At 42.1% G+C, this 16,550-nt stretch overlaps 1 protein-coding gene across 10 annotated transcripts in view; it reads right to left on the reverse strand.

The window, feature by feature from the left end:
- The window catches only part of C9H8orf48 (chromosome 9 C8orf48 homolog), a 230,925-nt gene that overhangs the window by 175,241 nt on the left and 39,134 nt on the right, over positions 1 to 16,550 (reverse strand). For 8 of the 10 annotated variants that reach the window (XR_012160954.2, XR_012160955.2, XR_012160959.2 and 5 more), the window contains exons 6-7: positions 13,699 to 13,851; positions 10,935 to 11,025 (exon numbers count right to left, since the gene is read on the reverse strand). Coding sequence is in view for 4 of the 10 variants with exons in the window: in XM_078854244.1 (XP_078710370.1) it covers positions 10,935 to 11,025; positions 13,699 to 13,851 (244 nt within the window). In the remaining 6 variants the exon portion in view is untranslated. Of the gene's footprint in view, positions 1 to 10,888; positions 11,026 to 13,698; positions 13,852 to 16,550 lie in introns of all 10 variants that reach the window. The other 2 variants (XM_073361036.2, XM_073361037.2) reach the window with 2 other exon arrangements.

The raw sequence follows: 16,550 nt of genomic DNA on the forward strand, positions 1-16,550 counted from the left end.
GAAAGTGAACTCCAGCAATGCTTAAGCAAGAGACACCAAAGACATTTCACTGATACATGAAAACAACCGAACAACATAAGAAATAATTTGTTGCCCAGTATTCAGAATGAACCAAATACATTTACATTTTTATTCCTGAGGGTCAACTTCAAGGAGGGACATTCTTGTTTTGTTTGAGCTTTTACTATGAAATACTTTAGCTTTTAATATATGTTCCACATTAAAGATTCTTTTGTCATTCAAAAGATGCATTGATAACTAGTAAAAAAACCCCTCTGAAAACCATTTAATTTAGAAACAAATCTGCCTTTGTCTTTTTTCCCCATTTACACTGTAATTAACTACCGCTCCTTGCTTGAAAACTCTCACTGATTTCAATGGAGCCAGAATTTCACCCTGAGTCTTAAATTCTAAAAAGTTCAGGTGGTGAGAAACCAGCAGGGGCAGGCAAACTCTCCACTTGGAAGTGTTTTTTTCCTCTCCTCTGGTACAAGTTTAGCAGCAAAAAGAAAAGGAGGACTTGTGGCACCTTAGAGACTAACAAATTTATTTGAGCATAAGCTTTCGTGAGCTACAGCTCACTTCATCAGATGCATTCAGTGGAAAATACAGTGGGGAGATTTATATACATAGAGAACATGAAACAATGGGTGTTATCATACACACTGTAACCAGAGTGATCACTTAAGGTGAGCTATTACCAGCAAGGGGGGGGGGGGGGCGAGGGAGAACCTTTTGTAGTGATAATCAAGGTGGGCCATTTCCAGCAGTTGACAAGAACGTCTGAGGAACAGTTTAGCAGTGTATATGATAAATACAGCAGAACTCGCCTACATATTAAGGGCCCATGGCTGTTTCTGGTCCTAAATGGCTGTGCGAATGAAATTAGGTATTAAAAAAGGGCATAGATCCTACTAAATGGTTTTTAAAAGGGAAGTTTTCCCATGAGAGGCTGTTGACTTTTACATTTCAGTGGGAAGAGCAGTTGACCTTACACTCACAATCTGAAATGTGTACTTTTTTGTGTGTGGCTAATATGCTGATTTAAAGGCACCCTAAAAGCCCTGGGCTAAATTTAAACATAGCACTAAGGGCCCCATCCTGTCACCAGAGGTTTCAGGTGCAAAAATATGAGTTACTTCAATAGAAGCAGATGCTAGGATTTCTTTCTTCTTTTATACATTCACCATGCAGAAAATGTATTCACCTTCCAAGAGTCTCCAACAGTTTTCACAAAATACTACAGGTGGTTGGAAATTTTAACTGCTACCCTTCTGCTCAAAAGAACAGATCATATGGACACAGATTAATTGCTAAGTGGAGATTGGGATCTTTGAAGGTCACTACTTTTAAAGTACTCCATTTTACTTAAAAGACTGATGAGAATTACAGATTAACAACACAGTATAGTTTGTACTTTTAAAATACAGACTGAATAAGAAAAACGATGAAATTGCCTCAGTTGGAGGAGGTTTTGAGGTTCTTTTATATTTAAAAAAGGATTAAACACTTTGATGAATAATAAAATATAATAATAATAATAAAAGTATGAGCTAGAATAAAAGTCCAGAGCTACCAATACTCATGTTTTGAACATAAACTGATTGTAAAATACATCCTGGGACAATTCTGATTTTTCACATGTTGTCCCAGTGTCTGCAGGGATCCCTGAAATATCTTGTGCTTTAATTTCATCAGTCAAAACATTAATAGGGACATAGGAACTACCAGACTGGATCAGACCCGTGGTCCATCTAGTCCAGTCTCTGACAATGTCCAGCACCACGTGTTTCAGAAGAAGGTACGAGAAACCTTGCAGTCTGAAGGGGGCTAATCTGGTATTCTACGAAGGTCTCCTCCTGCTCTCTTAAAGTTTGAGATTGGCTTAAACCTTGAAACGTGACATTTTATGTTCCTTCCAACATTGTTTTTCAGCATTAACTTTTTATAACTTTGGATATTCTTGTTATCCATGAAAGTGTCCAATCTTTTTTTGAATCTTGCTACATCCTTGGTCTCAGCATGCTGTGGCTCTGAGTTCCGCAGTCTAATTAAACATTGTGTGAAAGGGTATTTCCTGCAGGTTTTTATAATTACTAGGTGTTTGTTCCAGAGCTAGTTTTACTGCTATACATTTTTTTAACATGTCAAACTCTTCATATAAGGAGTATTGGCTTTGCTTCAACCAGTGTTCAGGGTCAATTCTTGTCATGACATGTCAGATGACAACACTGCAGTTTGTGTCTGATGAGTTGACGTTCCAGTCTAGGCAGTGCAAAAGCTCTGCTCCGGCTGGGAAGGAGGGGTTACCCTGTGGTCCCTTTGTCTCTCACTTCCCTCCTCTCTATGGTTGCCAGAAGCATGAATGGGAGGGCAGCAATGGATAGAGATGTGCAGGGGGAAGAGGCAAAGAAAAGCTTTTCTTTGAGCTACTCCACTGCTGCAGGTGAAGCAGATTATTATTTATCACTGTAGTGCCTAGAGGCCTTGACTGATATTGGGGCTCCACTCTGCAAAGCACGCACAATCATGTAGTAAGAGATATTCCTCACCCCAACAAGCTTACAAATTGAATAGACAAGACAGACAAAAGAAGCATTAACATCCCCATTCTACAGATGGGGAACTAAGGCACCTGTTGTTTTCTTATACGTAATTTGCCCAAAATCACACAGGGAAACTGTGTCAGAGCTAGGAACTGAACGCTGAGACCTCCTGATTCTGATTGTCAATCCAGTTGCCTTACAGATAAACAGATTCTAAGTCCGGAAGGGACCATTGTCATCATCTAGTCTGACCACATCCTTAATATAGGCCATAGAACTTCCCCTTAACCACAAGACCATTGTTACTTTTCAACCAAAGAAAGGAGCAAGAATTCAGAGCTCTATTTCACAGTCCTAAAATATCTTGACATAAAACCACCCCAATTTTTATTCTGAAAACATGGCCACCTTCACTGTCAAATGGAGCCGGGAAGAATCCCCACTCATCTTCACATTATAGTATTGTACACCTGGCTGGGTGTCTTATGAAGATTTTACATCTTTTTCTGACGTATCTGGTAAAAGCCGGTTAGAGAGGGGATACTATGTTAGATGGATGATTGGCTGGGTAAGGTATGACAAGACCTAATTTTTCAGAGGCACTGAGCATACTCCATGCCCATGGACTTCAGAGTGGGTGGTGGGCTTACAGCAACACTGAAAATCAGACAGGCAGTTCCTAATGGTCTTAAATCCCTTCATCCCAGTTTCCTGCCTTCGGCTGCTTGACAATGGTGCTGTTTGTGGAGCTGGATAGCATTATAATAACATTGTTGCTCAAAACCTCCTGAGATAGCCTTTCTGAACAGTGCAACCAGTAGACTTACTCATTAAAGAAGCTAGGTGTTCCCCGCCTATAGTTTTCTTATATGCAATAAACTTGCAATCAGCTTTACCAACAAGTTTTTTATTGTCCTAAGCTAAACTAAATGCTGGCTTTTAAACTTTCTTTAAAATAGACATTTATTTTTCACTCTGTGAACATATTGTTTCTAACTGGCAAGAACTGCTCATTTACATCTTATAACATCAATAGAATGCTAATCTATAGTAAACAGTCTTTATTACAGTCAAGAATGGCTTAGAAGTGCTGTTAATTAGTAAAGCAGACCATCAGTTCTCTGCTAGCCTGAGTGGGATGAGCCACAGATTTCCAGAAGCAGGATCTGTTACAACTGCATCTTGTTATATGGAGAATCTTAGAACAAATGCTTGTGATGCAACATCTCCAAGACCTAATTTTGGCCTTGAAGCACTTGGAAGTCTGATGGAGGGGGCTTGAAGCAATCTGTTATTTCAAATAAATAGCTCTAAAAATGTTCATCACTCTCCTTCCCAAAAGAAAATCTTATGGGACCAAATCCTGCTATCCTGACTGGAGGGAGAAAGAAATGACCTCAATGGCAGTTCTGCCAGAGTCAGGACAGCAGAGTATGGTCCCTCCTGACTTTAAACTGAACTTCAGAATGACATCTGAAGCACAGTGAGGTTCTGATCCTGCAAACCCTTCCTCACCCCAGTTGTCCTTCACTAGACTTGCCCCTTTTGACTTCAATGGAACTGCTCACATGATTAAATTTTTGCAGGACTGGGCTCTATGCCAATATTCATGGCAAACAGAAATAAAACAATTCTTGTGGTTTTAAGTTATATCACAGTATACAAAATCAAGTCTTTAAGATTCTAGCGTTTAGCTCAGGTGACAGCTGACGAGAGCAAAACTCTTATCTAACCCTATGTCATTCTTAACCTAGGTAATTTTTCCAGACCCCAGCTTTGCAATCAGTGATGACATCTCTGAATTTCCAGTTTAAAAAGAACAAAAAATAAAATCTCTTCCAGACAAGGTGAATGTGAGAACAAATATTAAAGAAGAGGAAAGAAAGGCCTTCATTAGAATGAAAGATTTTTTTCTGTAACTGATTTTGTTAGAAACTACAATGTTAGAAAAACCAAGTCCGCCTCTCAGCAAAAAATCTGCCTTGGATTTTACTCTCTTTGGGGAATACTTCGGGGGAAAGAAAACACTCATTGTGAAGCAAATTCATAAGATGTAAACTGTGCTCATTGTAGCGCTTATTTTTCCTTTAAGCCTGAGGAGGAGCCCTGACACCACAATGTTACAGGAAAATTGATTTGATTTTCTCCAGTTATCCATTCAAGAAAACAAAGATTCAAAAACTGGCAGTGAGATCAACAGCTTTTTCTTCTGACAGAGATGACAGTGAGCACCAGTTTCTGACTTATACACTGTTTGGATATAGATAACATGCATTGTTAACTTTCTGACACATCCTCTTCCTTATAAGCTGCATGGCTTCATAAACAAATAATACTTCTGAGCCCCATCTATGCCTTGAGAAGCTGAGAAAAAAATTTCTTGTGGACAACGTGGGCTATGTGGGAATCCTAGTTCATGTTTTTTCAGAAATTTGAGTGAGTGAGGGCAACTACTGAATCCCAATGAGGCCCAAGTTCAATGAAACTCCTGTACCTGCACTTTTGGCTTTGACAGAATATGAAAACTTTGCTAAGCTGAATGCAACAGGAGATACTGAATCTAAACAGCTAGAAGGGTCCCTCTCATCCACGGTTGCACTGACAATAGTGCTGATCATTATTTTCTCTTTGATAATGACATCCCTAGTGACCTACTGTTTCCACAAGTGGCAACTGAGGGGTAAAAGACTGCAGAAAGCGCAAGAGGAATATCAGCGAGACCATGAAAAGAGCATGTTCCAAAGCATGTCAGGACTTGTTTCATAAAAGAAATCAATCGAACATGAAATATTCCTGCATTACCTGAAAATCAGACAGGCAGTTCCTAATGGTCTTAAATCCCTTCATCCCAGTTTCACCTGAAAGTGAAAAATAACTAACTATTGGAAGTTACATATTGAAATATCCACCTAAATATATCCTGGTTTTACCTAATTTGTAAGAATTATTAATGGTTTGGAAATTTCCAACAGCTTTATTATAAGTCAAAAATATTCAGTTGTCTCATTTGTGCAAAGTAAAACCAATGCAACCATGTATTTTAATCTGCATTTTATTTATTAAAAAACAGTATGTCAAACCCTGCTGTCCTTACTCTATCAAAATTCCCATGGCAGTCAAAGGGCCAGAGTCTCAGCTCGTTCCAATCAACATAGCTGACGGGAGTTGATAGAGCGATGATGATTTGCATTAGCAGATGATCCGGCTCAAAATTTGAGAAGTTAATGGGAGCTTTATTTGAGTAAGGTCCACAGGATTTTATCCAATTACTACCCAGTCCTGAAAGCCTTCTGGGGCAGAACTCACAAAGACTTCAAGAAGAGTTCCATGCACAGAGGGCTTGCAGGATTGAGCCCTATGTTTGCTAGCAGACTGTATGTTGATAATCATTCAATTTATTTTGTTTAGGGTCCAGTGCTGCAAAGTTCTGATGGCACTTTACTTCTGTGGGAATTGAGGGCACTCAGCACCTCACATGATGGGCCCAGACTTATTAAGGAGCATGCAAGCTGAACACACTTTTTTAAAGCTTGCAATTATTTTTAACCAGGCTTACAATGGTGTGTTTCTATTTTTGACGCCTGTAATGTTATGTCATGCAAAAGATGCCGACTCTATTGTGGGTAACATATGTAAGTAATATTTTCTAACAAAGTGTTGGATATAACATCAGTATAAGTAGCTGTTTTAAAATGTAGAAAATATGTAAAAAAATGCAAACAAAAACCCTGCTCAAGTATATAGCTTGCTTGCAATTACCATTAGCTGGTGCTGTATGTATTTTTAAACAAGCTGTAATACTGTGATAATGCTGTACACTTGCTTCTGTAGGCAAAAAAGTTCAATTTAAAAACTGGCAAGAAGATTAAAGATGTAAATGTTCTTAACAGTGCTAACAACAAAAATATGGATTTTCATGGGATATTCTAAAGGCAGACTCTGTTACATGCTACAGATCTATTTTACAATGTATTTATGGATCATACACACTATTCAATGTGAGAACAAACAGTACTATTTTGTTACAAAATAAATAAATAAAGAAGCAGTGAATGCCCATGTCCAGAAGGTGGATAATGCTTTCATAGGGCCCCCTGATCTATTTTATTAGCAACTTGAAAGGCATGTTCTGAAAAGAACAAGGTACCCACTAACTTATTTGGGGAACGGGCAAAGTGGCATTCCCCCCACCACCCCGCACAACTCATCAATCCCATTTTCCAGTCTGTGTAGGTAAAGACCTACAGTATATCAACTATGTGAGAGAAAGGGACAGTAGACTGGGGAGGACAAAAATGAAAACCTAATCCATACATTACTGATATATACATTCGTGAAAATAAAAAAACCTCTGAAACATTTTACATTTTTAACAAAGTGCCACTTACTATAACACCTATACTGTATGCAGCAGTAATTTGCGCATGTTTGTGTGTCCAGCTAAGTTTTTATTTAGCAGAGACAATAAAAGGTAATTTCTTTGTTCTACGAGATAATATTTAAGTTGTGACCTGAAGACACAGGGCACATTATTATTTAAAAAAATATATACATATTAGAACAACTTTCAAATTCGATACCAGGGTATATATTCTGGGTTAACTGCACTGAAATCAGATATAGTCCAGATTTGCAGTGGCGTAGAATTTGGGCACTGTGTCAATATGATGATTCATCGCCACAGGAGGGCACTATTCTTTAAAGCAGTAAACCTTTCACTTCATTACCACCAGTTCAACGCTCCTGACAAACTTTCAATTTGAATGAATGGGATTGGACTGGCTTCATCGGCACTGATGACACTGGCTACGGAGAAAGGTATCTCAAGGAGGGAAAGGTGAATTTGTATAATCTTGGCACCAATGAAGCTATGTAGGTTGTTGATCAGGGATGAGTTTCTGACAAGGCAGGGGGCACTAGAGAGCTTGTGGCACTTCTAAACTTCTCTCCCAGTGAGTGTGCCTGCACACAATGAAGAAATTTAAGACTGCTATAAGGCTTACTGGTAAAGAAACTAGCTAAGCCGCAGATAGCACAAGGGATCCGAAATTGGATATACAGTTTTTCACCTCTGCCCTTGTTTAAATCCAGTCCAGGTCAGTAGCAATCGAACATCATAACCATCTAAAGGCATTGCAGTGGCCTATGGGGAATGAAATGGACATTTTGGCCTATTTCCTAGTGGCAAGCATCCATATCATAGAGTCCACTCCTATAATTGGTGCTCAGAAAAGAGGCTAAGGAATAAATGGGCTTGGAGTTAACTTCATCCCCTCAGAGGTTATCTCTTCAGGGAGAGGTGTGACAGTTCAGGGGGAGATTGCACTGCCATAGTAGCCAATGCTGTATCAGTCTGGTGCTACTTTCAGGATAATAATCTTTCAGGTTGTCAGTTCAGCAACATTCATGGTGAGGTTAGCAACAAAAAAAGTGCAGCATCACAAAAACCATTACCAATGAATATGTAAAATAAATCAGTGTATGCAACAAAAACAAATAATTTCTGCATTTGCAAGATGTTCACAGCAATAAACTCTAGTACTTCACGAATCATTCAGAGGATTAAAAAAGGGTAACAGTGTGCAGTATGAAAACCAAAAAAGAAAAACTCTAAATGACACTTCACAATGGATGGACTAATTTGTTTCAGTGACACATCTACTTACTGTATGACTCGCCCCTCATCAGTCTTGCTCCTTTTATACCCCAATCAGCACAGACAAGGAAACCAGATGAATAAATTTTTCTTGATCACAGTTTTAAAGATGTTTTTCCAGATCAAACCAAAAATCTCTCTCAGAAAAATAAATGGCTTGTGGGGAGTATAAAAGGAAGAGCACCGATCTAGGCGCCTTTCTGTGGTCTCCATGTCAAAATTCTTTGGTTACTAGTCTCAGTCCCTGCAGGAGTATGAAATAAGTAATTTACAGGGCAAGCTCTCTCATTTGCTTCATACTGTACATCAGCAATAACTGCAACCTGGGAACAGAAAATATGTGTTCAGATCCCAGAGTTAAAATATGAAAGAGAAGAACTCCAAAACTGTTCTAAGCCTGCAGTACTGAGTAGCAGAAAAAGATACACACCACAGACCATACGGCTGGTGAATTTTTAAATGAATTTTCTGAACTGCCTCTCTAAATTGGGTGTGCATGGTGCACTGTGGGAAAATAAAATTGGTAAGTGCCTGATCCAAAGATCTTATAATTCAGTGTATTTCTACAAAGAGTTGACAACTAAGAGTTAAAAAGAAATACTTCAAGATTTCCAGTGACAATCTAAACACCAAAAGCAGAGCTCAAATGCACTGTTGTGTCCTGTCCACATGTATTTAGAACGCTGTATCTAATATTCCCTGTTTTTAGTAGTGAAACAAAGCTACACAGATGTATTATTTTGCACTGTGTTATGCAAGGGTAAATTTTCAGAGGGTCTTAGGCATGGCCTCCCTTTTTGTGTGTGTACTTTGCTATCACTGCTCCATAACAGAGCTCTTATGAGACCTTATGTTGAGTAACGGGTGAACTTTTGCTAATGGAGTTCCAAAAAGGTCAACAAAGAATTAGGCAGAGTTTGGGAAGGGAGAGGGAGTGGAGTCACAAGACAAATGGGGCAGAGATGGAATGTCTAATGTGAACAGGGTTATAGAAGTGGGAGATAGGAGGGGGATTTTAAGATACCTAAGGATGGTGCATTAACAAAAAAATCCAGTGGCATCTTGTTCACCATATAAGATAGCTATATAAGTTGCAGTCGTGATCTAAAACTGAAAGTGATGCTAATGGGAGTTCTTAGGATGGGCTACTTTGCCCAGAGGGTTGCTAAAAGGTGGAATAAGCTGCCAGTGAAGGAATGAGAACGGCTAGTATTAAAGAATTTAAGACTGCTCTAGAGATTCCGTGAAGGCCTCACCTACTCAGGCAAAACTAATGAAATCGTTCATGGAGGTTATTCATACCACAAGATCAAGGATAATCTAAGTGAACCTCTAATTCCCTCCATCCTAATTTATTTTCATGCTTTATATTGATGTGTGCATCGTGAAACCATGTGGCTAAACACACAACCCTGCGTACACTGATCTGATAACTACAGTACATAGTATATGTAACACCTACATACCTGTAGTTTGTTTAAACAGAACATCAAATCAACCCCATCAATAGATTTTCTTTTACCAAAAGGGAAAAAAATGCAACACCAAAGTACCATTCTAATGTCTTAACAAGCCACTGAACTATTAGGCAGTGATCTCCTTCATATACACATTATATAGACAAATGTCTACCTAGATCCTCAATTGCTGTGGAAGGCCCAAATGCGCTGAAAACATGGAGGTTACAGAGGCCAGCGAGTCTGCAACTCATGTGGATCCACTGGCTACACATTGCCAATGTGGGATGATGGAATGTGCTACGGCTGTCAGTGGAAGCCATGATGATGACCATAGTAGTGGTCATGGTTCTGCTGTCTACATGCCCTGCTTGGAGTGAGCAGAAGGATTTCACTGCTTCCAGCCCCCAGAGATCTCCTGTGCAAAGCCTCTTTACTTGGACTTCCTATGTCGTACCAGACTTTCACCCAGAGATAATCTCAATGAGATAGTGACATTCCTTTTCAGGAATCGATAGACAGTGACAGTAAATGCATCAGCAAGTTCAGAAAACAGTCAAAATATTATCTTAATTGATATTTTATTCCAGTTTTATTCTGTATTTTGTTTTCTTTCTCTTTCTAAACATCCACCCCAGACAGGTACTATGATTAATTTAATGCCATTTCTTGTCCTATTGGCATCCTCAGGGTTACTGATTTATTTCAGTTCACATTCTCATTATTCCAGTTCTATAAATGCCCAGTTTCATTTTATTCCTTTTACAGTTACTCTGCAACCGTCTCTTTCTCTCCTCCACCTGGGGCTCTAGCTTTCAATTTAACAGGAGGCAGAACGCAAAGATTGAGCTGAAGCCCAATAATTACACCTCCCCACCCAGAAAAACAGAACCATCTATTTTTTGTACAGATGGAAGAAGCAGTGAGCTGCTCTGAAATCCCATAAGCAAACCCACAAAAACAATAGTTATTCCTTGTCAGAATAATAATAAAAAAATGTCAGCTTCCATAATTTGAAAAATGTATTTGGTTGGATGACACTGTATTGCAGCTTTTGCATTCGGGAAGGACACATAGCAGGACTGTCGGTTGGAATCTTGTGCTCTGTGAATATCTGGTTCTACCTGCAAGGATATTTACCCACTGATCAGTTTGTCACTAACAAAACAGTTCTCATTAGGAGGCATTAGGCACATGAGTGTCACCAGAAGATTTTTGCCAGCTCTTACATTCTTTGATTAATGCTCATCACAACCAGGCCCTACACTTTCTGACCTCTCTCATTCAGTCTTTGCCATATGCTCCTTGGATCCTCTGAAAGCTTGGGGAGGTTTTTGTGTATTTCTCCTATAAGTGTAAGCGAGTCCTGAAATAAAAGAAAACTGCAGTGAGTATGCATCTGTCACGTACTATAATGATACGGGCCATCTTAAGGGCCAAATTATCCCTTGTGCAGAGCTACCCATAGAAGGGCCAGCAAATTTAATAAGTTATAGCTCACAATATCCTGAAGAACACTGCATCAGAGAACGAGGATTCTCCCCACATCAGAGTGAACAGGATGTGAGAGCCAGCAAACCAGAGAAATCCCAGCGATCTCAGGACATCTGAGACGGACGGGACAGGGACAGAGAGAATCACTGCCTTTATTCAGCTCCCTAGGTACATGTCATGGCCCATGCTGTCAGGGCCTACTGCAACCCACTCCAGATTACAGGGGCTGCAGGTTTGTATAATTTTTGGCGGTGCCCAGAACCCGCCCCTGCCCAAAGTCCGTCCCCCACCTGCCCAAGGGTCTGGGAGGGAGTTTGGGTGGGGGAGGAGGTCTGGGGTGCAGGCCCTAGGCTGGGGCAGGGGATTGGGATTCAGGGTGCAGGCTCTGGGAGGGAGTTTGGGGATGGGAGGGCGTGCGGAGGGAGGGGGTGCAGGTTCTGGGAGGGAGTTTGGGGATGGGAGGGGGTGCAGAGGGAGGGAGTGCAGGGGTGAGGGCTGGGGGGTGTGGCTGCAGATGAAGGGTTTGGGGTGTGGGAGGGGCTCAGGGCGAGAGTAGGGGTGTAGGGGGTGAGGGCTCTGTTGGGGGTGGGGTGTTAGGCTCAGGGCTGGGGCAGAGGGTTAGGGTGCGGGGGATGAGGTCTCTGGCTGGGGCTGGAGATGAGGGGTTTGTGGTGTTGGAGGGGCTCAGGGCTAGGGTAGAGGGTTGAGGGTGCGGGGGGGTGAAAGCTGTGGCTGGGGGTGTGGGCTCAGGGGTGGGGCAGGGCTGGGGATGAGTTTGGGGTGCAGGCAGGCTGCTCCGGGACAGGGGCCAGAAAGAAGGACTTCGCCCAGCCCTTTACTGCCTCCCCAGCAGCACACTCACCCCCACCACTGTCACTGCACGTGCCCCTAGGGCCTCTCTCAGGTCCAGGAATCTCCCTCGCCTGCCCCGTGGTGGGTGCCGGTGGGTGCTGCGTGCGCCTCCTCCCCTGCTGTTGCCCGACTGTAGCCTCGCACTGGGGGTGAGGGATGGGGCTGCCTCCTTGCCCAGCATGGGGCAGGAGCGGTGACTGCGGGCATGGGGTGGCCCCCTGTGCTGGTGGAGGGTCCCGCAGGAAAAGGGAAGGGTCTGAGGTGGAAGGGCAGGCTCAGAGTCAGTCTGCCCTGGCAGTCGAGATGGGGGGCGCTAGGACCCTGTGGCAGCAGTTGCTGCAGGGAGGCAGCATGGAGCTGCAGGCAGAGGCAGGGACACTCTGATCCGCAAGGGGAGGCAGGGGACACTCATAGGAGGGAGCCCCACCCCTCACCCCCAGTGAGGCTACAGTCAGGGGCAACAGCAGGGGAGGAGGCGCACGCAGCAGGTGGGGCTGAGGGGGGACACCCAGCCCCAAATATTGGTGGAGCTGGACCCCTGGTCTCTGAATATTGCTGGTGCCAAGGCACCACGTGGAGATATAACTTGCCGCCTATGCTCCAGAAGGCTTTCCTAGCATGAAAGTAGGAATCCATGGGACAGAATGCCAATCAGGTCAACATTATCCTCCAAGAGGAAATCCCTTTGGATTTGTCAAGGATGCTGTAGACTAGCCATCTCCCCAGGCATAATACAGAAAAACAAAGTCTGAATAGCAGAATATGGGGTTGGAAGGGCTTCTGTAACACTGACAGATGGAAAGAGCATATTGCAGAGCCACTCTTCCTCCTCTTTCCCTGAGTCTATGGCCAGTTTTCACTAGGTCTAACTCCCCTCCCTTACATCAGGTACGCAGGAACCTTGATGATGAGCATGGTGTAAATACTTAGATAGTTTAGAATGAAGAGTAGTGGGAAAACTAGCAACTACAAAACTGGCTTCAGGTACAAGACAAGATGATTTGAGAATCCATAAGATAAGGGATGAAGTGTGCATGCCAAGCAGGAGAATATTGTAAACGAAAAACCTCTGCATTCCAAATCTACAATCCACAAGGTGGCTGTCATCTTGAGCTCATTGAAGCTGTAAGGAAAAATAGACAAGGTTTCTAGCTGAAACCCCATGAGAACACTTTTTATGGCAGCACCATAATACAGTAATGGTTAAGAAAGAGCAGAAGGAACAGCCTCTGCGACAGTAAAACTGCCCTGCATCCATGCAATGCGGCAGTCACCTTGCACCCCATTCCTTGAAAAGCACGAAAATGGGATGGAAGCCTGTGTCGATGTAACCAGCAGGCATCCTAGAACAATGATATAATTTACTACTTTGTTCCTGGCTAGCCAATCAGAAAACAGATCATGGAAAATCAATCCAGACATGCTCAAAATAAAAAACCTCTGGAAAATGGTGAGTCAGATTATCAGTTGATGTAAATCAGACTAGCTCCATAAACATGATCAGCACAAGGTGAGAATCTAGCCCCATGCAGGTTAGTAACAACATGGGGCCAGATTCCACCCTGACTCACATTGCATGCAAGTCTATGTGAGTGCATGGTCATAAATCAGGATGCAATTTGGCTCATGGATTCCACAACTGCAAGTGTGTACAAAATGCACTGGAGTGTTTGTTTTAATAACATTTGCTTACTTTGACATAAATCTGTTCTTCTAATTTATCTTGGAGTAAAGCTTTCTCCACTAAAGTCTTCTTTTGTCTGAGAAAGTTATTCTTGGCCAGTTTTGTCCATTTTTTCTTACAATCATGGCATTGTGAAGGCTGGTGTAGTTTAGTTTCTGTCAGCTGTAAGATGAGAAGTTGAAAAAATGAACGAGTAAGATGATTGCTTCTATTAAAAAATAACAAATAAAAAATACAGATATTTTGAAGAGAAAGATTTGCTCTTCTAGGGAGCCATAAATTACTTCATAATCTTTTTCACAATATCATCTTGATGAGCCGGTCTGAATGACTTTTACACTAAATTACATTTGCTTTCCCCCATGTGCTACACTTTCTAGCAGCAGTAACTTTGTTTCATTTAAGGTTAATCTGATTTTTTTCAGCCATCCTATCGCGGATTGGTAATACACCAGATTTTTCTTGTAGTAGGCGAACTGAAACCTACATGCCCTCTTTTAAAAGATAATAAATATCGCCACAACTTTTAAGAAGAAAAAGAACCCTAAAGCGATATTGGTTCAAATATGTATATACAGTTCTGAATTAAAACCAAAGTAAAATTGTACAAGCAGTTTCCTTTAAGTGTTGAATAACAATATTTATTAAAGTCTGTGTTAGTTTATTTAGCACAAAATCTTGAGAGTGCTTAAAGGCTATACACAAATCTCAGAATATATATATGTATATAGGATTTGAGTCTGATCTCATTTACACAGATGTAAATCAGGACTAACTCCACGGAATCACACCAGAGTAAAACCAATGTAAGCAAAAGAAGAGTCAGGCTCAGAGACTGTAACAAATTTATTAGTAGCTGTTTTTTATTACATTTTAGTGTAGTGAAAGGAGGTAAGTAGCTGTAATTTCAAAACAGTTAAAACAATGAAGCTCTCGATATCATAGAATAGAATCATAGAATATCAGGGTTGGAAGGGACCTCAGGAGGTCATCTTAGTCCAACCCCCTGCTCAAAGCAGGACCAATCCCCAATTAAATCATCCCAGCCAGTGCTTTGTCAAGCCTGACCTTAAAAACTTCTAAGGAAGGAGATTCTACCACCTCCCTAGGTAACGCATTCCAGTGTTTCACCACCCTCCTAGTGAAAAAGTTTTTCCTAATATCCAACCTAAACCTCCCCCACTGCAACTTGAGACCATTACTCCTTGTCCTGTCCTCTTCTACCACTGAGAATATTCTAGAACCATCCTCTTTGGAACCACCTCTCAGGTAGTTGAAAGCAGCTATCAAATCCCCCCTCATTCTTCTCTTCTGAAGACTAAACAATCCCAGTTCCCTCAGCCTCTCCTCATAAGTCATGTGTTCCAGACCCCTAATCATTTTTGTTGCCCTTCGCTGGACTCTCTCCAATTTATCCACATCCTTCTTGTAGTGTGGGCCCCAAAACTGGACACAGTACTCCAGATGAGGCCTCACCAATGTTGAATAGAGGGGAACGATCACGTCCCTCGATCTGCTGGCTATGCCCCTACTTATACATCCCGAAATGCCATTGGCCTTCTTGGCAACAAGGGCACACTGCTGACTCATATCCAGCTTCTCGTCCACTGTCACCCCAGGTCCTTTTCCACAGAACTGCTGCCTAGCCATTCAGTCCCTAGTCTGTAGCGGTGCATTGGGTTCTTCCATCCTAAGTGCAGGACCCTGCACTTATCCTTGTTGAACCTCATCAGATTTCTTTTGGCCCAATCCTCCAATTTGTCTAGGTCCCTCTGTATCCTATCCCTGCCCTCCAGCGTGTCTACCACTCCTCCTAGTTTAGTATCATCCGCAAATTTGCTGAGAGTGCAATCCACACCATCCTCCAGATCATTCATGAAGATATTGAACAAAACCGGCCCCAGGACCGACCCCTGGGGCACTCCACTTGATACCGGCTGCCAACTAGACATGGAGCCATTGATCACTACCCATTGAGCCCGACAACCTAGCCAGCTTTCTATCCACCTTATAGTGCATTCATCCAGCCCATACTTCTATAACTTGCTGACAAGAATACTGTGGGAGACCGTGTCAAAAGTTTTGCTAAAGTCAAGAAACAATACATCCACTGCTTTCCCTTCATCCACAGAACCAGTAACCTCATCATAGAAGGCGATTAGATTAGTCAGGCATGACCTTCCCTTGGTGAATCCATGCTGACTGTTCCTGATCACTTTCCTCTCCTCTAAGGGCTTCAGGATTGATTCCTTGAGGACCTGCTCCATGATTTTTCCGGGGACTGAGGTGAGGCTGACTGGCCTGTAGTTCCCAGGATCCTCCTTCTTCCCTTTTTTAAAGATTGGCACTACATTAGCCTTTTCCCAGTCATCCGGGACTTCCCCCGTTCGCCACGAGTTTTCAAAGATAATGGCCAATGGCTCTGCAATCACAGCCGCCAATTCCTTTAGCACTCTTGGATGCAACACGTCCGGCCCCATGGACTTGTGCACGTCCAGCTTTTCTAAATAGTCCCTAACCACCTCTTTCTCCACAGAGGGCTGGCCACCTACTCCCCAAGTTGTGATGCCCAGCGCAGCAGTCTGGGAGCTGACCTTGTTCGTGAAGACAGAAGCAAAAAAAGCATTGAGTACATTAGCTTTTTCCACATCCTCTGTCACTAGGTTGCTAGGTTGTCACAGTCACGGAACTGACTTTCAAAAACACCAAAAAGAAAGAAACAAATTAAAAAAACCCAGTATTCTCTGCTCACTTGGCACAGGGTTAGCCAATGAATGGTTTAACAATTACTTTTACATGCTGTATGGCAGTCAATTAAAGCAAATGTATGTGATAGTAACTGAAGCAAAATACATGACTGC

This window comes from Lepidochelys kempii, chromosome 9, assembly GCF_965140285.1.
Source record: "Lepidochelys kempii isolate rLepKem1 chromosome 9, rLepKem1.hap1, whole genome shotgun sequence".
NCBI classification, from domain to species: Eukaryota; Metazoa; Chordata; order Testudines; family Cheloniidae; genus Lepidochelys; species Lepidochelys kempii.